At 49.0% G+C, this 26,391-nt stretch overlaps 2 protein-coding genes across 2 annotated transcripts in view; one reads left to right on the top strand and one right to left on the bottom strand.

Annotated features, from left to right (window-relative positions):
• Window positions 1–5,493: 5,493 nt before the first annotated feature.
• LOC129628609 (macrophage-expressed gene 1 protein) lies at window positions 5,494–9,554 on the top strand. Its single transcript, XM_055548073.1, has one exon. The coding sequence runs from the start codon at window positions 5,544–5,546 to the stop codon at window positions 7,695–7,697; it is 2,154 nt and encodes a 717-aa protein (XP_055404048.1). The 5' UTR covers window positions 5,494–5,543; the 3' UTR covers window positions 7,698–9,554.
• A 956-nt stretch (window positions 9,555–10,510) lies between these two features.
• DTX4 (deltex E3 ubiquitin ligase 4) overlaps window positions 10,511–26,391 on the bottom strand; it is a 43,291-nt gene continuing 27,410 nt past the window's right edge. Inside the window, exons 8-9 of the mRNA XM_055547229.1 lie at window positions 19,265–19,354; window positions 10,511–13,734 (exon numbers count right to left, since the gene is read on the bottom strand). Coding sequence (XP_055403204.1) covers window positions 13,501–13,734; window positions 19,265–19,354 — 324 coding nt within the window. The 3' untranslated portion in view covers window positions 10,511–13,500. The remainder of the gene's footprint in view (window positions 13,735–19,264; window positions 19,355–26,391) is intronic.

Genomic DNA, 26,391 nt, shown 5'->3' with positions numbered 1-26,391 from the left:
ACACAGAACTGAACCTCAGACAGTGAGTCATGGTGTGGCTCTGCGTGAGCTGATGTCAGAAAGCACGTGTTCACACTGAGAAAGAAAGCGGACCTGGGACTTCCCTCTTGCCTCTTTTTGTAGGAAGTGAAACCACTCTGCTGCAAAGCAGGTGCCCAACTTTTGTAGAAAAGTTGCCTTTTTCTTTTTAGAAACTAAAGTTTGGCTTTTAGGCACAAGCCCTTGAGAGCAGCCTTCTGGAGAGTGTATGGAGGTGCCTGGGCCTTTCAGTACAAGCAAAGTGGAAGAAATCACTGGTGAGCAGAGTAAAGCAAGAAAGGAATGGGTGAAATGACCTCTTGGAGGTCACCTCCTCCTGCCTGACCATTATGTGCAGCAATTCCTGCTGGTGGCATGCAAATTTCAGTTGAGCCGAAATTCCCAAATTTGCACTTCTTCTTTCATTGTTTCTCCGTGAATTGAAAAAAGAACTTCCTTGAGCATAGCAAACACAGTCATAGGCTTTGGATCATCTCAGGTGTATGGAAATTCCGGAACTACTTGGTTTCTTTTGATTTTTAAATGTATATTTGTCGCTTATTTTTCTGAATACGGAAGTAATGATTACTCATCCTTGTGTTTGGGACTTGGTAGATTCTAAATAAAGTTTTGTTAAATGAGTAAAAACATGCTCATTGTTGAAAACTCAAAATATGTAGAAGAGTGGAAAGAAGTAAATAATTTATAAAACCTGCTGCTGCTGCTAAGTCGCTTCAGTCATGTCCGACTCTGTGCGACCCCATAGACGGCAGCCCACCAGGCTCCCCGGTCCCTGGGATTCTCCAGGCAAGAACACTGGAGTGGGTTGCCATTTCCTTCTCCAATGCATGAAAGTGAAAAGGGAAAGTGAAGTCGTTCAGTCGTGTCCGACTCTTAGCGACCCCATGGACTGCAGCCTACCAGGCTCTTCCATCCATGGGATTTTCCAGGCAAGAGTACTGGAGTGGGGTGCCATTGCCTTCTCCTCATAAAACCTACCTACTAGATAGATCTACTGTCAATGGGTCAGTTGGTGTATATTCCTCATTATATTTGTACATAGTTGAGATCATACTGAATGCTTGTCATGGCTTTTCCTATTAACATTATGGCATAAGAATTTCTTATGTTATTAAAACTGTTTGAAAATATAATTATGATGACTGCAAAATATTTTGTCATATGAATGTGATGTAATTTCACTCTTTTGGGCTCTTTTAGCTATTTCATTTTTTCTTCTTGCTATAATAAAAATGAAGAAGAAGGTGGTCCAAAAGTAAATGACAATGACTAGGTGTTTAGAGATATAGGAACACCTAAATGTAGAGTTATCTATATTCACCTTACTTGTATTCTCATTGAAGAAGAGTGAGATTCCATCAGGATCTATTACAGCCAAAAGAAAAAATAAGAAATTGTCAGCATGTCTTCAAAACAGGGTAAGTGAGTTTTCTGATTCTGATGAACTAGCCCTGAGATAGTTTGAAGAAAAGTATATGAATATTTCTGCAAACTTATTGGAAGTATTCAAGGGCATTCAGTTATAACTTTTCTAATTCTAAATCTGTGATCACTCTACTGAGTTATTAATTTATAACCTGGGCAGAGGCTTGCTTCTCTAGCCAAGTAGAAACCAGGTGTGTGTTTGCTCAGTCGCTCTTTGTGACCCCATGGACTGTAGCCCTCCAGGCTCCTCTGTCCATGGAATTTTCCAGGCAAGAATACTGGAGTGGGTTGCCATTTCCTCCTCCAGGGGATATTCGTGACCCAGGGATTGAACCCACATCTCCTATGTCTCCTGCACTGTCAGGCAGATTCTTTACCACTGAGCCACCTGGGAAGCCCAGAAACTGACTCATAAACTAAACCCTTAAAAGATGCTTACTCCTTGGAAGGAAAGTTATGACCAACCTAGACAGCATATTAAAAAGTAGAGACATTACTTTGCCAACAAAGGTCCATCTAGTCAAGGCTATGGCTTTTCCAGTGGTCATGTATGGATGTGAGAGTTGGACTGTGAAGAAAGCTGAGCACCAAAGAATTGATGTTTTTGAACTGTGTTGTTGGAGAAGACTCTTGAGAGTCCCTTGGACTGCAAGGAGATCCAACCAGTCCATCCTAAAGGAGATCAGTCCTGGGTGTTCATTGGAGGGACTGATGTTGAAGCTGAAACTCCAATACTTTGGCCACCTCATGCAAAGAGTTGACTCAGTGGAAAAGACCCTGATGCTGGGAAAGATTGAAGGCTGGAGGAGAAGGGGATGACAGAGGATGAGATGGTTGGATGGCATCACTGACTCAATGGACATGGGTTTGGGTGAACTCCGGGAATTGGTGATGGAAAGGGAGGCCTGATGTGCTGCGGTTCACGGGGTCACAAAGAGTCAGACACGACTGAACTGAACTGAACTGAACTTGAGTGTAAGTGAATTCCGCAGAGCATGATAACTGAGGCATCAATAGAGCCAGAATGTGATATTTCTGGGTTTACAGAATACCATCAAGGTTTTTTGAATTTTATTTTATTAAAGTGCAGTTGATTTACAATGGTGTGTTAATCTCTACTATACAGGAAAATGACTCAGACACATATATATGTGTTCTTTTTCACATCTTTTCCATTATGATTTACCACAGTATACTGCTCTAGTTCCCTGTGCTGTACAGTAGGGCTTTGCTGTTTATCCTTCCTATACATAATAGTTCACATCTGCTAACTCCAGACTCCCAATCCATCACTCCCTCACCCACCTTCCCCTTGCCAACCACAAGTCTGTTAAGTTTATTTGTATTTTCTTTAGATTACACAAATAAGTGAAATCATATGATTTTTGTCTCTCTCCGTCTGACTTACTTCACTTCCTATAATCTCTAGGTCCATCAGTGTTGTTGCAAAATGGCATTATTTCATTTTTTTATGACTAGAAAATATGGAGAAGGAAATGGCAGCCCACTCCAGTGTTCTTGCCTGGAGAATTCCATGGACAGAGGAGCCTGGTGCTACAAGTCCATGGGGTCGCAAAGAGTCAGACACAACTTAGCAACTAAAACACGGTATTCCATTACATGTAAATCTATATGGGCTTCCCAGGTGGCTCAGTGGTAAAGAATCCACCTGCCAATGCAGGAGATGTGAATTCAATCCCTGGATTGGGAAGATCTGCTGGAGGAGGAAATGGCAACCCGGTCAGTCCACTATTCTTGTCTGAAAAGTCCCACAGACAGGGGAGCCTGACAGGTCACAGGCCACGCAGTTGCAAAGAGTCGGACGTGACTGAGTGACTGAGAACATGCACAAAATCCATATACTTTATCCTTTCTTCTGTCAATGGGCACTTATTGCTTCCATGTCTTGGATATTGTAAATAGTGCTGCTATGAATATTGGGGTGCATGTATTATTTGAATTAGAATTTTCTCCAGATATATGCCTAGGAGTAGGATTGCAGTATCACATGGCCACACAAATCAGGCTTTTTTTTTTTTTTAATTGTGGCAGTGTTAGTTGCTTGGTCATGTCTGACTCTTGGCCACCACGTGGACTGTATCCTCTGTCCATGGAATTCTCTAGGCAAGAACACTGGAGTGGGTTAGCCATTCCCTTCTCCAAGGAACCTTCCCAATGCAAGGACTGAAGCCAGGTCCCCTGCAACAGAGGCAGATTCTTTACCATCTGAGCCACCATGGTGAAAGTCACAGAATAGAAAGCATACTACTTTAACCGTAGTTCCCTGTGCAGTCCAGTGGCACTAAATGCATTCACGTTGCTGTGCAGTCTCACCATCATCCATTTCTGGAATGTTTCACCCTCCTAAACTGAAGCTCTGTCCCCAGTAAACACTAACTCCTGCCCCGCTGGCATCTACTGGTGTACTTTCTGACTGTGGATTTGACTATTCTAGGTACTTCGCATCAGTGAAATCAAGCAGTATTTGTCTTCATCTAATGTATGTTGGAGCACATTTCTAAGGTTAGCTTGATATGTGTCCTACAGACTGTATGTATCTTCTCTTTTTCCCTGTACTCTTCAGCTGGTTCTCATTAGCGATCTACTTGACTCACACACATGTGAGCCCCGTTCACCCCACCCCATTTTCCCTCTTTGGTGCCCATGCGTTTGTTCACTGTGTCTGTTCTCTAAGCAAACAGGTCCATCTGTATCATTTTTTCTAGATTGTGTCAAGGTTTTAATAGCAACTAGTGATGCTCCGCCTGTAAAGCTAGGCAACCGGCCTCATTATCTCTGAAAACACCTGTCAGCTGCCTCAGTGACAATCCTGTGGTGATTCGATTCCTTGAAATTGCCTTTCCAGAATGCAGACGGGCAGCCTGTGAATTGAAACATGGCTTTTGCAGTCTCAGTCCTGCGTTTGGTTCACTGTGTAAGGGTGCAGCTGGGAGCTATCAGGGTGACATAAGGGTGCAATTGGGAGTTTCCATTAACTCCTCTGGATTCCCTGGCTTCCACTCACTGTGCTAGTTGTCCCAAAGAACCAACAGAACTGGGCTCCAATTGAGCCTGGTTTTAGGTCAATGGGCCTGAAAAGACTGCTTTAAATAATGAGGCTTAATAGACTTAGCATTAGTTGCTGCTGCTGCTGCTAAGTCGCTTCAGTCGTGTCCGACTCTGTGCGACCCCATAGACGGCAGCCCACCAGGCTCCCCCGACCCTGGGATTCTCCAGGCAAGAATATTGGAATGGGTTGCCATTTTCTTCTCCAATGCAGGAAAGTGAAAAGTGAAAGTGAAGTCACTCAGTCGTGTCCAACTCTTAGCGATCCACGGACTGCAGCCCACCAGGCTCCTCCATCCATGGGATTTTCCAGGCAAGAGTACTGGAGTGGGGTGCCATTGCCTTCTCCGTTAGCATTAGTACACAAATGCAAATTCATGAAGTTATCTTCTCCTTATGACACAACAAATGAATTGCTGCTTTAAAAATCTGAGTGGTGAAGACTGCATTCATTTTTACACATCTGTCTAAGTTACATGCACTTAACCACGGAATGAAAAAATTAAAGTTATAAGAGCAGGTACCGAGTTATTGCCAACTATACACAGAGGAAAAAGAGAGTGATATTGAAGTCGCAGCAGAGAGTCATTAGGGGAAAGCAGAACCATCAAGAGAGTGAACAAAAAATGAAACCAAAGCTTTCTTTCAAAGCTGAAATGCTCTCATGGGGGTAATGGTAAGGTGTGTGGTTGTGTTTTTTCTGAGTGCCCACTGCTGTGCAGAGTAACCAGCTGGGCGCTGGGGGGTCAGGGGGCAGCTGACTGTTAAGGATACAGGGCTGGGTTTGCTATCTGGTGCCACACAATGTTTTCAGTCCTGATGGACCTTAGTGTTCGAATCGACTCTCATTTCCCCATTTCGAGATTAGACTAGCCCAAAGAGGAACTGGTGGCTTTAGGAGAACTGCTAAACTTTTTGTTTCAGCAACGGCTTTCTTTCCCATCAGTTCAGTCTGCCCCAAGCCCTCTGGCCACAGCTTAGGACCGGTGGGTCAGGCTGGGGCTGTCTGAGCCATGAACAGCTTCAGGGGTGCCTTTCTAATCTGGGCAGTGGCAACATGGGCTGAAACGGACACATCTTGGGGAGCAACCAATGAGCCTGGGTTTCAAAATTGCAAGAATGCCTTAAAATTGCCCATTCTGCCTGTCTTACCCGGAGGCGGCTGGGATAACCTGCGAAATGTGGACATGGGACGGGTGATGGAGTTGGCTTACAGCCACTGCAGGACCACGGAAGATGGGCAGTACATCATCCCGGATGAGATCTTCACCATTCCCCAGAAGCAGAGCAACCTGGAGATGAACTCCAAAATCCTGGAGTCCTGGGTAAACTACCAGAGCAGCACCTCCAACTCCATCAACATGGAGCTCTCTCTTTTTTCCAAAGTCAATGGCAAGTTCTCCCTTGAGTTCCAAAGGATAAAGACCCTTCAGGTGAAGGACCAAGCTGTAACTACCCAGGTTCAGGTAAGAAACCTGGTCTATACGGTCAAAATCAACCCAGATGCAGAGCTAAGCGTGGGGTTTAAGAAGGCGCTCATGGACATCTCAGAGCAACTGGAGAACAACCAGACCCGGATGGCCACCTACTTGGCAGAACTCCTGGTCCTCAACTATGGTACCCATGTCATCACCAGTGTGGACGCAGGGGCCGCGCTCATTCAGGAGGACCACATCAGGTCGTCCTTCCTGCAGGACAGCCAGAGCAGCCGCAGTGCCGTGACCGCGTCCGCTGGAATCACCTTCCTGAACATCGTGAACTTCAAATTCGAGGAGAACTACACCTTGCAGAACACCTTCACCAAGAGCTACCTCTCAAACCGAACTAACTCCAGAGTTCAGAGCATCGGAGGACTTCCGTTTTACCCAGGCATCACCCTCCAGGCCTGGCAGCAGGGCGTCAGCAACCACCTGGTGGCCATGGACCGAGCTGGCCTGCCTCTGTATTTCTTCATCAACCCCGAACGACTGCCTGACCTGCCGGGGCCCTTGGTGAGAAAGCTGTCGAAGACGGTGGAAGCGGCCATGCGCAGGTATTATGCGGTCAACACCTACCCTGGCTGCACAGATCTCAGCTCTCCCAACTTCAACTTCCAAGCCAACACTGACGATGGCTCTTGCGAGGGGAAGATGACCAATTTCTCCTTCGGGGGAGTTTACCAGGAATGCACCCAGTTCTCAGGGAATGAGGTTGTCCAACTCTGCCAGAACCTGGAGCAGAAGAATCCTCTGACTGGCAGCTTGTCCTGCCCCTCTGGCTACTCCCCAGTCCAGCTGCTCGCTCAGACCCACGAGGAGGGTTACAACCACCTGGAGTGTTCCCGCAAGTGTACCCTCTACATCTTCTGCAAGACGGTGTGTGAAGACGTGTTTCGAGTAGCCAGGGCTGAATTCAGGGCTTTTTGGTGCGCAGCCAGTGGCCAAGTATCTGAAAACTCTGGGCTCCTTTTTGGCGGGCTCTTCAGTGGGAAGAGCATAAATCCTCTGACCAATGCCCAGTCGTGCCCAGCCGGCTATTTTCAACTGAGACTTTTTGAAAACCTTAAGGTATGTGCCTCTCTGGACTATGAGTTGGGATATAGATTTTCTGTCCCCTTTGGTGGGTTCTTTAGCTGTGCAGTGGGGAACCCCTTGGTGGATTCTGCCACATCCAAAGATCTGGGGGCACCTTCTCTAAGAAAGTGTCCGGGGGGCTTCAGCCAACACCTAGCCCTCATCAGTGATGGGTGCCAAGTGTCTTACTGTGTCAAAGCCGGGCTTTTTACTGGAGGGTCTCTGCCTCCTGTCAGGCTCCCTCCTTACACCCGACCACCCCTCATGAGTCAAGTGGCCACCAACACTGTCCTGGTGACTAACCCCGAGACGGCCAGCTCCTGGATTAAAGATCCTCAGACCCACCAGTGGAGGCTGGGGGAGCCCCTAGAGCTTCGCAGGGCCATGAGAGTCATCCATGGAGATGGTGAGGGTCTGTCTGGAGGAGCAGCTGCAGGGCTCACCCTGGGGGTGACCATCGCCCTGGCAGGGGTTGTTGCCCTGGCCATCTATGGTGCCAGGAAGTCCAGGAAAAAGGGATACCAGGCCCTCCAGGATGAGAAGCAGAGTTTGGCTGCAGGCGCTGCTGTGAATGGAGATGCCCTTGACCAAGAGCAGGCACAGAACCCTGCCTAGACTCTCCAAGGACACCATTTCTCTCCTCCCCAGTCAGGCCTTCAAGCATGGCTTTCATTTCTTTTTCTCTCCACTTCTGCCCTCCTAAGTATTGCTGTGTCAAGTGCAACAGAAGTCCTTGTGGAACTGTGACTTTCTAGGTCTCTGGGCCAGGAAATAAACATGGACAAAGTTGGGAGAGGGATTGAAGGGCAGTTGTGACTTTTTAAGCAAAAGTCATCCTGGAGCCTAAAACTTGAGGCAGTCGTCTCTTCTCCGTGTGTGCCATTATCTTCACCTGAAAGCTTATGTGCAAGAAGGACAAGGGAGAATGTTCATATTTGGATTTGAGGATGCATTGACTCTGAGGTCAGCCATGGTTTCCAATTCATGAGCTCTAAGGATGTCTTTAAACATTACCCCCCCCCCCCCACTATTTTGTGTTTTTTGAAAGCTGTCTGGATTTCACACTCCCAGAAGAGCCCCCAGAAGACACAGGAGGTCCTGCTTAGCTATCACATTTCTTTTTGAGGTACTGATGACTGTGTCATCTCCTCTGGACAATCTCAGCATCCTCTGAACCAGGAGATGGTGCCTAGACTAAGCCTACTCTTTTCAAGCTCCCCACAATTAAGAGTTACTGAGACCAGGCCACTCTTGGACTTCAGACTAGTGTCGTGAAGTCCTCAGAGAATATTGTAACATTTAAACTTCTCTTAGGAGGTCAAGGGGGAAGGGGTGGTTTAGAGACCAGCAGGGAGTGAAGAAAGGGTTAAAGCTAGAAAAGATTCTGGTACTATGGGGAAGTGGAATTCTTACCCACAACCAGCTGCCTGGTTTCGTCCTCTCAGCTTATCCTAAGTGGGGCAAAGAATTTGGCTAGATCAAGCATGACCCTCTTGTGTTCTGTTACTCAGGTACGGTCCCTCCCTCTTCCATAGATGACCATCCCCCCTTTCTACTCTCCCATGACGTGCACACACCCACCTCAACACACACGTACACACACCCCACATTCCAAAATTTTTCTGGGGGTGGAAGACAAGAAAGATGCAAGAAATCAAAGTAAACCCACATCTAATTATCACTGCATCCCCCAAATCTGGACAAGATAGAAAAACCCAATCATGTACCCTGTCCTTTTCTTTTCTCCAGCGGAAAGGAGGTTGATGTGATCAAATCAATGTTCTTAAATGAAAAGAAAAAAGACACCCAATATCATTTGTGGCACATTTATTTCAGTCCCACACTGACTCCCCTGGGACACCTCACAGGATGCATGATTGTCACCTGGCATTTGATGTTTTGCCTAATTTTAATAATGATCTCATTTAATTGTAATTATTAGGGTGACTCTGTTAATAGTCTGCACTGTATTTTTAAAGCTATGTATTTCTTCACCAAATCGAATGTCATGGGTGAGTTATCCTGGATGAAGGATAATTTGTCCTGTCCTCATTTAACACCTGCAGTCACAAGTTTGGCTTCTACCAGGTCCTTCTCCTGGGAGCTTGAACTGTCCCAGATTGTTGGAAGACAAGAGGGAGGTCCTACAGTCACTCCCACTACGATACAGAGGAGTGACTCACAGAACTGGAGCTGTGCTCTCAGCCAGACAGAGATTTCTACAACCTCTGTACTAAACCCCTGCTTCTTAAGCATTAAAATGCCTTCCCTCATCTCTGGGGGTTTTGTGGGTATGTTTCAGCCAAGCTAACCACTTTCCTGCTGATACTGACTTCCCTATGAGTTCTTGAAGATTGTTGAATCGGATAAACAAAGTATACCTTTAAACTCTGAGACTTTTAATGTACTAACAGCCCACTGAAATGAAAAGTTCATCACCAACTTATGCTTCTAACAACATTGCACATAAATATGTACTAAAATGTGTACTTGAGGAATGTGTTCTCTATTCATCCACAGGAAATCAGAATGAGACGGCCTGAGGTTTACATTCATCAAGTCACTTTACAAAATCCAAACCCTGATGGGGGTTACATAGGTTCTACTCTCTGAGTCCTGCTTTCTTGACTGGCTAGCTCAGGTTGGAGTCTGTGGAAACACTGATCCAGACTTCCAAGAAAACCACACTCCATGGACTGTCAGAAACAAGGACACATTTGGGTGACAAAAGCCCCTTTGCAATTGCATTTTATCTTTGTGTTCTCATTCGAATCGGGATTTGAAAAACTGGAGGAGGAAATGGCAACCCACTCCAGTATTCTTGCCTGTGAAATCTCATGCACAGAAGCGCCTGGTGGGCGACAGTCCCTGGGGTCGAAGAGTTGGACCCCGCTTAGCAATTGAGTACATCTGAAAAACACAGCCTGTAAGCTATTGAAACATACCCGATATTGTGGCCAAGTGAAGGGAACTTTGAGAAGCAAACACTTGTGGTTTTTAAGATGGTCTTTCCCCTACTGTTTCACTTGTTTCCCCTGCCAGGTGGTCTGTTTCTTTGGAGGAACAAGAAGTCAAAGTAGGTTACTTGGTCAAATGTGTGGGTAAAGATGTAAAAAGGAGTAGAAAAAGGGACTCTCCCGTTCAGTGGAAGGACTTGCGGTTGCTCGCGGACTTGGCGAGGTTCCCCAAGTCCTCACCGGTAGGCGCACGGATGGACGGAAAGCAAGCTGAGGACACTTTGCGGTTGTTGTTTGCCGTTTATTGTTCCGCACGTAAACCTCATGAGCACCAGGTGGCGATATCCACTCACAGAGCAACACCAAGGACTTCAAAACACACCAGTTACAGTGATTTACAACAGAACAGTCACCCGCTCTCCCCAGAACCACCAACCCCCCGCCCCCCGCCCCACCATCAATGCCAGGGAACACAGACCAGGAAAAGAGGACAGGGCCCTTCCTTGTACTACACAGGACCTCCCCCCAACCATCTCATGCCCACAACACCAGGACGAGCACTTTGGACCAGGCGTGAAACCACAGAGAAGTCCAGGCTTCCCCAAAAGGGTATGGAAACACAAAGGCAACTACACACACACACACACACACACACACACACACACACACGATCCACCTTTCAAGGGATGAGCACTAACAGGGTTTGTCTCCAGTCCCACGTGTCCTCCCTGGAGACTCAGGAGGGGAGAAACGAGGCTGCTGGTGCTAAGACGATGAGAGGACAGGCGTGGGATTCCCTGCACCGGGCAGGGAACACAGCAGGGCTTCCGGCGGGAAGACTTCCTGCGTCCGAGTGATGGATGCACAGGACCTCTGCCGGTGGGGGTTCTCGCTCAACCCAGGGCTGTACCTTTTCAGGTTGGCATGAGAGAGAGGGCAGAGGCATGCCCTTCCCACCCCCTTTGCCTGGCACAGTGTTAGAAGGGACATGAACGGTTCCTTCTGCCCAGAAAGTCCCACTAGAAGAGCAGCAGATGAGGTAGCCCCTACAAGCATCTCGGGACCTACAAGCATCTCGGGAAGAGACACATCAGTACTATCAGCATCCTGAGGGGAAGGCTGGAAGGTGTGAAGACGACTCTCAAAGGGGCACCGCCTGCCTGCCTTTCCCCTGCAGCCTCTTCTCTCTGCCCTGGGCCCGTCTCCTTCTCCACCCGCACCTTCTTCTTCCAGATCCAGGGAAATCAGTCTCTCCACCCGGCCCTCTGCTAGTTACCAGCCTCCCTTCTTTCCCCACATCTAGCCACACCGCTCTGTCTACCCGCCGACTCTGGATCTGTTTCCGCGTTCCTGTGGGTGAGGAGCCCAGAGGATCCCGGACAAGGATGCCGAAGGAGGGTGGGGGCGTAGCCGGGCTTACAATGAGGCCCGTCTTTGGCACAGGGTGGTCCGGCAACAGGCATGGGCTGACATCGAACGCTAAGGGAGGGCTCTCCCGTTGAGTTCGGATGTTTCCTTCCCGGCTGCGGCAGGAAACTGCCCCGTTGTGTGGTGGGCTGGGGGCCAGTCTCCTGGTCTGCTGGTGAAATAAATGACCGATGGGTGAGGCTGGAAGGCCTCCTGCCAGAGCGCCCTTCGCTGGAGCTAACTAATATCCCCAGGGCAACTTGGCAACTAACACTTTCACGTCTTCTGCCACGTGGAAGAGGAGGATGAGCTCAGCACCAGTGCGCCAGGAGCGAACCCACTGGCCGCCCCCCGTCAGAATGCCTGCAGGCCTGAGAGCAGGACACTCAGAGCCAGCCCTTGGAAAAGCTTGGCTGGGGCTTCTAACTTCAGTACCGTGTCTGAGGGCTTTTCCATTTCCATTTTTCCAGCATCGAAAACCATATATATATATATATGTCAGACCCCCAGACACGAGGTATATAAATTCGAATCAGGATCCAGAGCAACTTCCCCCAAACACGGAGTTCAGACAATCCACTTTCAAAGGGGGCAGAATTGGGGTTCCCTTCTTCACCCCCCGTCTCTCCTCCCTGACCCCCAACTGTCTCCTTCATGGGAGCCGAAGGGAATGTGGGGGAGGGGACAGGCAGGGTCTTGGGCCACAACCCTGACACAGGTTGGACTGGACCCCAAGGTAGTCCCAACCCTGCTGGGAAAGGGCTGGAGGCTCCCTCATGCACTGGGCCAGCCTGTCATTGCAGAGGGAGATAAGGGTCCCTGCACCCCCTCCAGGCTCATTAGACAATGTGCATGGAGACCCGCTGAGGTCCTCGTGGACTGGCTCAGATCCCACCTTGAGAGAGATATACAAAGGGGCCCATCCACCCCGCACCCTACACCTCCCCCCACCCCAAGCACAGCTCTGTCTCGGTCTGGGTTCATGTTGACTACGGGACGGATGTCAGACAGTGAGGCACATCGATGAACTGCTGCCTGGCTGTTTCAGTCCCATCAGACTGGGGTCCGACAGCTTGCAGAACCAGAGTGTGAGATCATGATGGGACCCTACACCAACCTGGCCCAGCGGCAGAGCCTGGCCCAGCGCTGTGCACACACGCATGCACACACACACACACACACACAGATGGCACGGAGCCCAGCCTGGGCTCCACTCACAGTGACTGGATGAATCACAAGGAATCTTTGAGCTGGTCTGGGATGAGTTGGAAGAGTTGGGCTCCTCTCCCTGAGGACTAATTCAGATGCTAAGTGGGACGCAGGCTCTGGTCTGATCAGAGAAGGGCGGGAGACATAGCGACCCAGAGAGGAATCCCAGAGTCCCTCCATCTGCATAAGAGAATCGGATGCCTCTTTGGACAGGGAAGAGGGGTGAGCAGGAGGCGGGAGCAGCCAGGACCGCGATGGGAGTTGAGATGCTCCCGGAAGCCCTCGCTGCTCAGACCCTCTTGGTGAGAAGCACTTCCTCGATGTACATCGAGGCATCGGTTGCCGATGTCGCAGTGGTTTAGCGGTTCACCCCTCTGCCCCTCAGTCTTGCACAGTGAGAGCTCCTCACCTCCAGGGGATGAGAGAAAAGTAGAAACTCCACTCTCCAAGCAGAGTGGAAGCAGGGAGAAGTCAGCCAAGGCGGGCGCCTCTGGCTTCACAAGGCCAGTTGAAGAGGTGCCCATACCCTAAGTGTGCTGACCGTGCCCCCTGCTGGGGGGTGGGGGGCGATGAGGGGAGGAGTCCCTGCCTACCCAGCACCGAAACTCCACCGGAACAGATGGAGGGCGGCCCTCACCCTGTCCCGCGGCCCCTGTGTGTTGGATGAGGTTTGTGAATGACACTCCCTTATTCAATCTGGCTCCCCACTGTGGCCGGAAGGATGGGAGATGGAGACCGCACAAGGGGCTTGGGAGGGCACGGCACCAACTTCTACCCTGACTCTCCCTCCTTCCTGCCCTGTGGTTCCCACACCCCTGCCACCCCGAAGCCCCATCCCCCCCAGCTCAGTCCTTCTCCTGGGCAGCGCTGTCCTCGGAAATGCCCTGGGCGGCCAGCTCGGCCAGCACGTTATCCAGGTAGTTGGCGTCTGGGTAGCCGTGGCCGGTGAGGTTAGAGCCGAACTCTGTCTTGTGATGGACTTCATTCCAGATGACGGTGTCTGACTCACCCGTGGTGCTGGATGTCCCGATGGCAAAGATGAGGCGGCGGTCCCAGGCCACGAGAAGCAGCTTCAGGACCTAAGAGAAAACAGGGGAGATCAGCGCCAGACAGGCTATGCTGGTCAAAGACCATCCACAGGGAGGACGCTTTCCCCACCCATGGGTCCCAGCCCTGCCCGCACGACAGTGCTCCAAGAAGCACAGGGAAGGGACAGGAGCTGGGAAGTGGACTCAAGGACCTGGCAGGTTCAGTCTTGACTCTGTCACGGACCAATAGTCTGGCCTTGGACAAGTTACATGACCTCTCTGAGCTTTCAGTGGTACTGCTTACCTCCAAAGGTTGTGAGCGTCTTAGGGGGCCCTACATGAAGAGTGCTTTCACAGCAGTACCTGGCATATCCACTCAACTAATGTCAGGGCCCAGCGTCACGCACACTAAGTCACTTCAGTCATGTCCAGCTCTTTGTGATCCCATGGACCGTAGACCACAAGCCTCCTCTGTCCATGGGATTCTCCAGGCAAGAATACTGGAGTGGGTTGCCATTTCTTGCTCTGGGGGATCTTCCCTATCCAGGGATCGAACTCACATCTCATACATCTCCTGCACTAGCAGGTATGTTCTTTACTGCAAGCACCACCCGGGAAACCAGCATCATAGCAGCTGGGATCTAGGAATTCGAAGCTCTTAGGAGCAGTCTGAGATCTTCTGAGCCGTGCCCATCGCCACCAGCACAAGAGTGTGGCATTAACTGACTCACAGCTAATGCTGTGCAGTGCTTCTCCAGGGACACAGTAGAAGTGTTCGACCTCTTCCAGGCCATTTCATAGTTATTTTTTCATCCGATCCTCACAACCAGCCTTGGCTGTGAGGCTCAGATGGGAAATCTAGCACCAGGTCTGGCAGGTGCTATTATTACCTCTGAGTTATGGGTGAGGCTCAGAGAGGTGTGAGGACGTGCAGAATGTTTCAATTCAGCTACACTGAAAAACAATCTTGGTTGAGGGAGACAAATGCCTGACACCCTGCCCAGTGTGAAGAAGGCACCTGATAGAAATGCACTGGGTTCAAAACCAAACGACTGTAAACATGGTGTGAACTGGAGGTGAGGAATCTTGGTGATCAGATCGGCAGGGGCTTCCTAGTGGCTCCATGGTAAAGAATCTGCCTGCCAGTGCAGGTGATGTGGGTTTGATTCCAGAGCTGGGAAGAACCCACATGCCTCGGAGCTCATGAGCCATGACCGTTAGGAGCTGCACTACTGAGACCTTGTGCCCCAATGACTGAAGCTCCTGCACCCCAGAGCCCCTGTTCTGCAATAAGAGAAGGCCCTGCAGCTAGAGAAAAGTCTGTGTGGTGAAGAGCCAGCATGAAGACTCAGCACAGTAAAAAAAAAAAAAAAGAAAGAAAAGGCTGGAAGATGCTGAAACTAAGAGCCACCGTTTCCTGAGTGCTTACTTATTAAGTGCCAGGCTCTGGTTCATCTAATGGTCCTAACAGTTGGCTATGACAGGATGCTCATTATCCCTTCTCTGCGGAAGAGGAAACAGGTTCGGAGGATAACAGATGTGACTGGGTCATGCAGCTCAAAAGTGCCAGAGCGGGCCCTGACTTCAGACCTGCCTGCCTTTACATTCTGGTCTCAGGCATGACTCTGCCGACCCACACGTGGGCGTCAGGATAGATTTCATGGAGGGGATGCTTGTGAGCTGAGTCTCAGAGAGCGGGGAGGATTTGCGGTGTATTGATAGAGGAGAATGCACAGGCGCAGGGAGACGCCATCCACGGCATAGACCACGCTGCCAGCACACTGGGCATTTCACAAATGCTTATCCTCATTGTTGCTCAGTTGTTACCTTGTATCTGACTCTTTGGTGACCCCATGGACTGCACCCCACCTGGCTCCTTTGTCCATGGAATTTCCCAAGCAAGAACACTGGAGTAGATGGCCATTTCCTTTTCCAGGGAATCGTCCCAACCCAGGGATCAAACCCACATCTCCTGCCTTGGCTGGTGGATTCTTTACCACTGAGCCACCAAGCAAGCCTTTCATCAATGCTGTATGTGCCAGTCGCTCAGCTGTATGTTACTCAGCAACTCCTTGGACTGTAGCCCGCCAAGTTTCTCTGTCCATGGGATTCTCCAGGCAAGAATATTGGAGTGGGTTGCCGTTTCCTCCTCCAGGGGATCTTCCCGACCCAGGGATTGAACCCGGGTCTCCCGCATTGCAGGCAGATTCTTCACAAATGTGAAGAAACTCTTCACAAGAAAGAATTCTTCATTTAACTCTTACAACATCCTGTCCACAGAGCTGGAAATGATCACACTCTTTCACGGATTAGGAGACTGAGACTTAAATCAACTTCATGTCCATTTCCCACATGTAAACGGCAGGACTAGGATTTGAAGCCAGGCTGGTCTGGCTTCAAAACTTACGCTCTATCACCTTGCTCTGCAAAGGAACCCAGGGTGAGGGTCTGAGAACAGCAAGCATGGGGGATAAAGGCGAGGAACGGGTGGGAAGGGACAATTCAGACCCAAACTGTGGGAGGTCTTGTCTACTGAACTGAGAAAACCATCCTAACAGTTTTGCGTTGTTTTCTCTCACTTTATTTCTGTTAAACAAAGGAGACTGGTGTGGGAAACTGTGTTTTAGAATCACTATTCTGGTGACAGATAACTAGTTTGGAGGATTAAGAAAAGATTCAAGTGGTTCGGAGGGCAGTGGAGGGAGGAGTGTGTGTCTCAGGGCCATGTTCATGCGCCCAGCATGGTTCCAGGGATACAGAGCATAGTAAGTCCCCAAGATATGAGTGAGTTCTGTTCGCATAGCACATCCGTTAAGTCCAGTGCATCCATAAATCCAACCCAACTAACACAGACAGCAATATAGTACTATACCATAATAGTAGCTTATAATACTTTTCACACAAATATTACATTAAAAAAAAAAACAAACAAAAAATAAGGAAAACATTTTTAATCTTACAGTACAGTACCTCGGATGTGAGAGTTGGACTATAAAGAAAGACGAATGCCAAAGAATTGATGCTTTTTAACTGTGGTGTTGGGGAAGACTCTTGAGAGTCCCTTGGACTGCAAGGAGATCCAACCAGTCCATCCTAAAGGAGATCAGCCCTGAATGTTCATTGGAAGGACAGATGTTGAAGCTGAAACTCCAATACTCCAGCTACCTGATGCAAAGAGTTGACTCATTGGAAAATACCCTGATGCTGTGAAAGATTGAGGGCAGAAGGAGAAGGGGACGACAGAGAGGATGAGATGGTTGGATGGCATCACTGAATCAATGGACATGAGTTTGAGTAAACTCTGGGCGTTGGTGATGGACAGGGAGGCCTGGCGTGCTGCAGTTCATGGGGTGGCAAAGAGTCGGAGCAACTGAACTGGACTGAACTGAACAGCACCTTGAAATCATAGTACGACAGCTGGCACACAGGGGCGGGCATCGAGTGGACAGGCAAGAAGAGTCCCTGATTAGAGCAGGGAGAGGACGTGGGAGGTGGTGGAGCTGAGGGACCATCAGCAACAGGAGATGGGGGGTGAGCTGCAATGTCACTCACGCCTGATGCTGGTGGAACACACGCTCGCATCTTTGAAAGTTCACAACTTGAAGGTTCACATGTAGGGGACTTAGTGTATGTCATTAACAAAAAGAAGGAGACCTGGCGGAGAAACAGCTCTTGGCAAGAGGATTCACGTTTTAACCACAGGACTTGATGGTGGGGTCATTTAGCCAGCAGTTGGGGCTGCAGGTCTCGGGTGTAGAGACTTGTTGCTTCTGAGCAAATGGGTACCAGGACTGGCCCTGACGACTAATCTGGGGACACTGCATTGGGCACCTCTTCAGGATGACGTGGTTGACTCTCTTGTTGTCCCAGACTCTCTGCTTCTCCCGCTGTGAGAGACTGTAGGCACGCTCTTTGCTGAGGAGCCTCCTGGTAAGCAGGACACCAGCTCCTGGTCTGGCTTGCTTGTGACTTGCGGGAGCCTATGAAAGGCACGGGGCTTCCCTGGTGGTGCAGATGGTAAAGAATCTGCTTCCCAATGCAGAAGATGTGGGTTCAATCCCTGGGTTGGGAAGATCCCCTGGAGGAGGAAATGGCAACCCACTCCAGTATTGTTGTCTGGGAAATCCCATGGACAGAGGAGGCTGGCGGGCTATAGTCCATGGGGTCACAAAAGAGTCGGACACAGCTTAGCAACTGAACAGCATGAGCAGAAGTGACAAGCTTCAGGGGGAAGCTTTGATGGGATTGTATAATCCACTTGCATTCTCTCTTGGTCCTCTGCCCCATTCCATGGGGAGGGAATGGACCAGGGAAGCAAATCTCTTTCTCCCTGAATTTTAGAACCGGATCCTTGAAAGCTGACCCACAGCAGCCACTGAGCCATAGTCAGTAAAATGCAAACTGTATGAGAAATAAACGCTGGCTGGAGGAAGCCACCGAGATTTAGAGGCTGTTTGTTATGTGCCATGACCTAGAGAGAGCTAACCAAGACGCACCTCTTGGCCAATAAATCAACAGTTCTTTTCGCTTTTGAGATCAGGAAAGGTTTTAAAAAAACCCAGTTATTTTTCTGGGCTTATCCGCAGAAAAAATGAACATGAAGTTGTAATTCTAACTTTCGAGTTCATGGGACCACTGAAGCCTCCCCCAGAATCACTAGGAATCCAGAAACCCAGCGATTTTTCCCTCTGCTCTTTTGGAGAAAGTCAAAGCATTCATTGACTGAGTCCCTGGTGGCTCAGTGGTAAACAATCTGCCTGCCAATGCCAGCAACTTGGGTTTGATCCCTGGGTCGAGAAGATCCCCTGGAGAAGGAAGTGGCAACCCACTCCAGTATTCTTGCCTGGGAAATCCCATGGACAGGGAAGGTTAGTGGGCTACAGTCCATGGGGTCACAAAGAGTCAGCCATGACTTAGCAAATAAATAACAACACAAATCTTCATTACAGAGAACAGTAAAATGCCACAGATTAAGATCCCTGCCCAGAGCGGTGCTTCCCAAGCACTCAGGTGCTGTCAGGCCCCCTGAGATCCGGTTAAATGAAGTAGTTTTAAGGTCCTGCATTTACATCGAGCTCCCAGATGTTGCTACTGCTGCTCTTCCCAGGACCTGCCAGTAAGCAGCAAAGCTCTAGAGGAAGAACCTAAAATAGATGAATTATTGCCCGTAAAATCCGGGAGAGAAAAGAGCCAAAAGTCCAGCCCCCACCATACTACAAAAGCAAAATTATAGTCATATCTCTTCACTCCTTTAGCTAACTCCACTATGACTTGGGACATTTTTTTTTTTTTTTTTTTTTTTTTTGGACCCAGACCATTTGTAAAGTCTTTATTGAATCTGTTACAATATTGCTTCTGTTTTCATTTTGGTGACTTGGCTGCAAGGCGTCAGGGATCTTAGTTCCCCAACCAGGAATCGAACCTGCACCCTTGCATGGGAAGGCAGAGTTTTGACACTGGACCAGCAGGGAAGTCTCTCTATGGTGACTTGATTACACAGGCATCTAGAGCTAAGAGACCCAGTTCTGCTCAGCACCACTGGGAGCAGAGCTGGGGCGGGGACGCCGACACCTGCCCTCACCTTTCTCCCTTTCTCGCTGTCCGGGAGGTAACAATGTCGAGGGAAGCCACGGGCACTGAAGCTTTTCCCAGGATTTGGGTGTTCCGGCCCCTGAAAGCAGCAAAAAGAAAGCAAAGAGCATTTTTAAAAGTGTTTCAGATAAGGGCTGTGATTGATCCAAATACTGATGGATCCAAATATTATTATCCATATAATAATAGCCATCGGGTCTAGACAGAGAACAGACCAAGGAGCGATGGGGCGGTGGTTTAACACATTCCGGGGCCCTTGGACCTGGGTCAGGACTCAGAGCGGGGGCCTCCCAGCTGTGTGAGCTCGAGCTGCCATCTCTGAGGCTGCCGGTGACCCAGACCTCAAGCAGGGAAGACGTGCAATGCTCACTTTGTAGGACGTGATGTTAGGTGAGCCTGGCTCACTCTCAGAGCCCAGGAGCTGTTTATATCACCTTGGTCAGCATCTCTTCCGGCTCTTTTGTTTCACAAAAGAGGAGAACTGCAGCCCCAGAGGTTAAATGACTTCCACAGTGTTAACAGCTTTGCCAGAACCTCAGCCCAGGTTTCCTGGCTTGTACTCTGGATTGTTTAACTGCTGAACTGCTCAGAATGACCCAAGTGCTTCTGAGCTCTGAGCCAAGAGCCAAGAGATCAGAATGATCTGAATGACTCTTGGGGATTTTCTCCTCGGTCCTCACGGGTGTTGGTCTGTTTCCTTATTGAACGATATGCCTTGGCATCTGCATGACTAAAAATCTCCTAAGATTTCAACTGTCACCACCCAACACCCCTGTGAAACAAGCCATCTCAGGCCACCAGGTGAGAAAGAAACTGAAGCAGAGTTTAGCCAAAAGCCAGTCTTCCTAATCAGGGTTCAGAACAATCTACAGGCCTGTATGAGAAGCTCATGAAAAATGAGGGATTTCCTCCCAGTATCAATACACATATTTCTCCCCTACACCCACGTGCTTGTGTATCATTTCTGAGCAGCCCGGTCCCTCCTTAGAGGGTATGAAACCCTGTTTTAAAATCCCTTCTAGACGAAGCCAATAGTGTATGGATGATTCCACACTGCTCCTGGCACAAGCTCTCACACAGGAGACCAGCAACTATCTCCCAGCTGAACAAGTGAATGAGTGAGCGAATGAGTCGTAACCAAACTGCAAGAAAAAACACGGATTTCCCGTTTTCCTTTACTAACATGACAGTTCCAAAACAATTTAAAAATTACGTGATTAAAACAAAAATGAATCCCATGGTTCAGACTGTCTATGATTTTGCAAACTGAGCAGCAGGAGTCCAATGAGGCCTCAGGGAAGGAGAGATTACAGGGATCGGAAAGAGGCGGCAGTCTTCTGGGAGATGCGGGACCGGAAGTTTCTGAATTCCATGTTCATGTGAAAGCACATTGACAACATTCCCGCAGCCAAGGCTGTTTCTAAGCCAGGCTGGATGACTGGTGCAGATTCTGACCACGGCTGGATGACTGGTGGCCGATTCTGACCACGGCTCCGCTCCCCTCTCCCGCCCAGGACGTCTCTGTCGTGTGGCCAATGCAGAAGCCTGCCTAGCACCAGCTAAGCTCAGCAGTCATGACTCGCCCTGGGCCTGCTCACAGCTTCTCCCCCAAAGAATCATCTCCTGCAGGGAAGGCAGAGCTCACAAGTCCTCACTTCGCATGACAGCCCAAGCCCGCGTGGCCCTTGGAGTCTCCAGGGATGGACATGGCATGGAGGATACAGGCACTGACTCTCAGGGGAGGTCTATGGACCGGCTGTCAGGACAGTGCCCAGATGCATGCCCTTCGACACAAGCCTGGGCTTTCCTGGGGGAGCTGTGGCGCCTACAAGGGGCGGCAGGTGGGTATCTCTGGACACTCATGCGGGCTCTCCAGCATCTGGTCCTGAAGGCTGGAAAAACAACGCATCCTCCCAAGTGATTTCCCCACCCCAAACTTTGCCCCCTGCAGTCTGTCCTGCTTCCCAGCAAGGCCGCGGGCTGTTTCTCGGGATTCCCGTATTTCCATTCATTTCCCCATTGGCCCCCTCGGCAGCCCTAGAGTCACCCCTGAAGTCTCGTTTGTCCTCACGTCCAATGGCATCGCCCTGGTCCAGAGTCCTCCTGGGGTCACTGCCGGAAGCAGTGGTCCCCTAATGGGGTGGTGAGGTCATCTCGACTCTTTGGCTAGACTGGCTTTGCTAAAGCATCATCCCAACCACATGACCTCCTATGATCCTAGCCACCCGCCCAACGACCTTCAAGGACCAGCTATGCCCCCAGCCTGCCAAGGAGAGTCAGCAGTCCCTGCCCCAATGGTCAGGGCCTCACTGGACCAGGTCACTGTCTCATCCCCCACCCCTCAGCCTGCTCCCTCCTCCTCTCCACCACTCGGGCAACCCAACCCAGATTAAACTTCTTTGCGGGCCTCCTATAGCCCTCCTGTCTCTCCTCTGAAACTCTGCTGTGCCTGCCAACTAAAAAATGTTCTCCTTTATGGTCGCCAGCAGGGAGGGATGGAGGGAAGGGCTAGTTAGGGAGTCTGGGATGGACATGCACACACTGCTGTATTTAAAAGGGACAGCACATGCAGCTCTGTTCAATGTTATGTGGCAGCCTGGATGGGAGGGGAGAATGGATACACGTACATGTATGGCTGAGTCCCTTTGCTGTTCACCAGCAACTATCACAGCATTGTTAATCGGCTATTTCCCGGTATGGGTTTCCCTTGTGGCTCACCTGGTAAAGAGTCCGCCTGCAATTCAGGAGACCTGGGTTCGATCCCTGGGTTGGGAAGATCCCCTGGAGAAGGGAAAGGCCACCTACTCCAGCATTCTGGCCTGGAGAACTCCATGGATAGTCCATGGGGTCGCAAAGAGTTGGACAGGACTAAGCGACTTTCAGTTTCACTTTCTATATCCCAGTATAAACTAAAAAGTCAAAGAAATAATAAAACGCTAAAAACTTTCTCTTCCATTTCTTCATGTCTTTGCTCTACTACCGAGGGCCCTGCCCCAGAAAGGCTCCTCTGACCGTCCCAGACAGACAGACAGACATAGGCCCCCTTCCTTGCCCTGATAAGTAGATACTCAAAAATGATGGGGGCCAGGTACTGAGCACCTTGGTCCTGTGCCCGGGACCTTCATATGCACACACAAACATTATCACCCATCTTTACAAACCCCCTGCATATTGGCTTCATGGTTGTGCAGATAAAGAAACAGGGCTCAGGAGAGTCTAGCGGTCAAGGTCCAAAATCCCCTGCGAAGGAGGAAATCAGCCAAGGATCAGAACTGGGGCCCATCAGACGCTGAAGTCCTTGTCTTGCCCCTGTGCCTTTCCCACCCTGCTTCCCACGGCTTGTATCAACGGTGCCCATCAGTTTTTACTCTAGAGCTCAGTGATGTGTACCTATTTCTTCTTGACTGGTTGCTAACTCCTTCAAAGAAGAACCGTGTGTTTTATTCAGTTCTTCTGCAGGCTGTTACGTTTCCCTGTTTTATTTCTTCCCAGCCCCACTAGAATGGGGACTTCGGAGGAGTAAAGATGGTGTCTGTGTCACTCACCATTCTTCCTCTAGCACCTAGTTTGGCTTACAGTTGACACTCAGATATTTGTTAAATAAAAGACAAAAGGGAGGAAGGCGAGGAGGAAGGAGGACAGGAGGGTATACTAATAAATATTTGGTAAATAAAGGAATCCAGGGAGTCCCCTCGAGCATTTAGAAAAAGCTTCAATTATGAAGGAAGGGACCCATTTGTATCTGTTGTTGTTCAGTCGCTCAGTCGTGTCTGATTCTTCGAGACCCCATGGACTGTGGCCTGCCAGGCTTCTCTGTCCATGGGATTCTCCACACAAGAACACTGGAGTGGGTTGCCATTTCCTTCTCCAGGCGATCTTCCTGGACCAGGAATCAAACCCACATCTCCTGCATTAGCAGGTGGAATCTTTACCACTAAGCCACCTGGGAAACCCCACATTTGTATTTACTGCCTGGGAAATTGTTCAGTTTCTTCCTATGGACTGTCTTTAGAAGACTCACAAGAAGAAAGACACACCCACAAAAGTCAAGGACTATCAACTTACACATGCAAATACCGTCTGACAAAAAAGATTCCACTTCTAGAAAATTATTCTATGGAGATACTCACAGGCATGAGAGGTTATTCATTATGGCATTATTTGTTAAAGCAAAAGGTTGGAAACAATCCATACGCCCATCACATGGAGACTGCTGAATACAAATTATGGCCCCTTTATACAGGGGATGATTATGCAAAGCTAAGCAAGAATGCGGAAGTTCTCTTCTATGGACTTGGGAAGATCTACACACTATATTGTGCATTGAAAATACAGCGTGCAGAACAATGTGGCTGATACGTCACCCTTTGTGTGAAGCCGGGAGGAGTGGAAGAAGTCTTTGTTGCAAATGCATAAAGAACCCTGGAAGGATGCATAAGAAAGTAAGGACAGCGGTGGTGATGGGGGAGGGTGAGACTGGATGGAGGGGCCCCAGAGTGGGAAGGAGACTTTCCACAGGGTAACATCGTCTTAGCAGCTCAGGCTGCTCTAACAGAATGACAGCAAAAACAACAGGAATTCTTTTCTCACAGTTCCTGAGGCTGGGGAGTTTAAGACCAAGGTGTGGGCAGACTAGGTGTCTGATGAGACTCTACCACGTAAATTGTTTGCTTTCACAGGTTCACAGCTGAAGACAAAGTGGCCTCAGGAGGAATTATACCTTCAGTCTCATCTCGCTCTGGTTTAGATGCTATTTTAAAAGACTTTGGACCTAGATTTTAAAGTGCATGCTGGAGCCCTTCCCTGGCGGTCCTGGGCCTAAGACTGCACTACCAAAGCATGGACCTGAGTTCAATCCCTGCTCAGGGAACCAGATCCCACGTCAGGGAACTAGATCCCCTATGCCGCAAGGAAGACCCGGAGCAGCCAAATAAACAAATAAACACTTTTAAAAAAGAATTAAAGTGGATGCTGGACTGTGCGAAGACTTTGAGGACTACTGGGATGTGAGAGTTGGACTGTGAAGAAAGCTGAGCGCCGAAGAATTGATGCTTTTGAACTGTGGTGTTGGAGAAGACTCTTGAGAGTCCCTTGGACTGCAAGGAGATCCAACCAGTCCATTCTGAAGGAGATCAGCCCTGGAATTTCTTTGGAAGGAATGATGCTAAAGCTGAAACTCCAGTACTTTGGGCACCTCATGCGAAGAGTTGACTCATTGGAAAAGACTCTGATGCTGGGAGGGATTGGGGGCAGGAGGAGAAGGGGATGACAGAGGATGAGATGGCTGGATGGTATCATTGACTCGATGGATGTGAATCTGAGTGAACTCCGGGAGTTGATGATGGACAGGGAGGCCTGGCGTGCTGCGATTCATGGGGTTGCAAAGAGTTGGACATGACTGAGCAAATGAACTGAACTGAACTGGGATGGAATGAATGTATTTTGTGGGTAGGAAGGACATAAATTTTCAGAGGCAAGAGGCAAAAAGCTATAGATTGAAAGTCTGGGTTCCCACCAAAATTAATATGTTGAAATCTCACCCCCAATGTGATGGTATTAGGAGGTGGGAGTGTTTTGCGTGGGCGATTAGATGAAGCCATTATGAATGGGGTCGTGTGTGTGTGTGTGTGTTAGTCGCTCAGTCATGTCCGACTCTTTGCGATTCCATGGACTGTAGCCTACCAGACTCCTCTGTCCATGGGATTCCCCAGGCAAGAAGACTGGAGTGGGTTGCAGTTTCCTTCTCTGATGAACGGGGTTAGCACCCTTATAAAGCAGACACTAGACAGTTCTCTCACACTACTATCATGCTAGGATGCAGTGAGAGGATGGTCTACGAACCAGGAAGAGGGTTTCACCAGACCCCGAGTCTGCCAGCACTTTGATCTTGAACGTCTCAGCCTCCACAAGTATGAAGAATGACATATATGCACCACAATATATAAAACAGATAACTAATAAGGAACTACTGTATAGCCCAGGGAATTCTACTCAGCACTCTGTAATGACCTATATGGGAAAATAATTTTAAAAAGAGTGGAGATATATATATATATATATATATATATGTATAACTGCAACCATGAAATTAAAAGACGCTTACTCCTTGAAAGGAAAGTTATGACCAACCTAGACAGCATATTAAAAAGCAGAGACATCATTTTTGTCAACAAAGGTCCATCTAGTAAAAGCTATGTTTTTTCCAGTAGTCATGTATGGATGTGAGAGTTGGACCATAAAGAAGTTCATTTCAGTTCAGTTCAGTTGCTCAGTTGTGTCTGACTCTTTGCGACCCCATGAATCGCAGCACGCCAGGCCTCCCTGTCAATCGCCAACTCCCAGAGTTCACTCAGACTCATGTCCATCAAGTCGGTGATGCCATCCAGCCATCTCATCCTCTGTCGTCCCCTTCTCCTCCTGCCCCCAATCCCTCCCAGCATCAGAGTCTTTTCCAATGAGTCAACTCTTCGAATGAGGTGGCCAAAGTACTGGAGTTTCAGCTTTAGCATCATTCCTTCCAAAGAAATTCCAGGGCTGATCTCCTTCAGAATGGACTGGTTGGATCTCCTTGCAGTCCAAGGGACTCTCAAGAGTCTTCTCCAACACCACAGTTCAAAAGCATCAATTCTTCGGCGCTCAGTTTTCTTCACAGTCCAACTCTCACATCCATACATGACCACTGGTAAAACTATAGCCTTGACCAGACGGACCTTTGTTGGCAAAGTAACACCTCTGCTTTTGAATATGCTCTCTAGGTTGGTCATAACTTTCCTTCCAAGGAGTAAGTGTCTTTTAATTTCATGGTTGCAATCACCATCTGCAGTGATTTTGGAGCCCCCCAAAATAAAGTCTGACACTGTTTCCACTGTTTCCCCATCTATTTCCCATGAAGTGATGGGACCAGATGCCATGATCTTCGTTTTCTGAATGTTGAGTTTTAAGCCAACTTTTTCACTCTCCTCTTTCACCTTCATCAAGAGGCTTTTGAGTTCCTCTTCACTTTCTGCCATAAGGGTGGTGTCATCTGCATATCTGAGGTGATTGATATTTCTCCTGGCAATCTTGATTCCAGCTTGTGCTTCTTCCAGTCCAGCATTTCTCATGATGTACTCTGCA

The sequence above is a fragment of the Bubalus kerabau genome, chromosome 15 (assembly GCF_029407905.1).
Source record: "Bubalus kerabau isolate K-KA32 ecotype Philippines breed swamp buffalo chromosome 15, PCC_UOA_SB_1v2, whole genome shotgun sequence".
Classification (NCBI taxonomy): Eukaryota; Metazoa; Chordata; class Mammalia; order Artiodactyla; family Bovidae; genus Bubalus; species Bubalus kerabau.
This window is presented reverse-complemented; position numbering and strand designations above follow the sequence as displayed.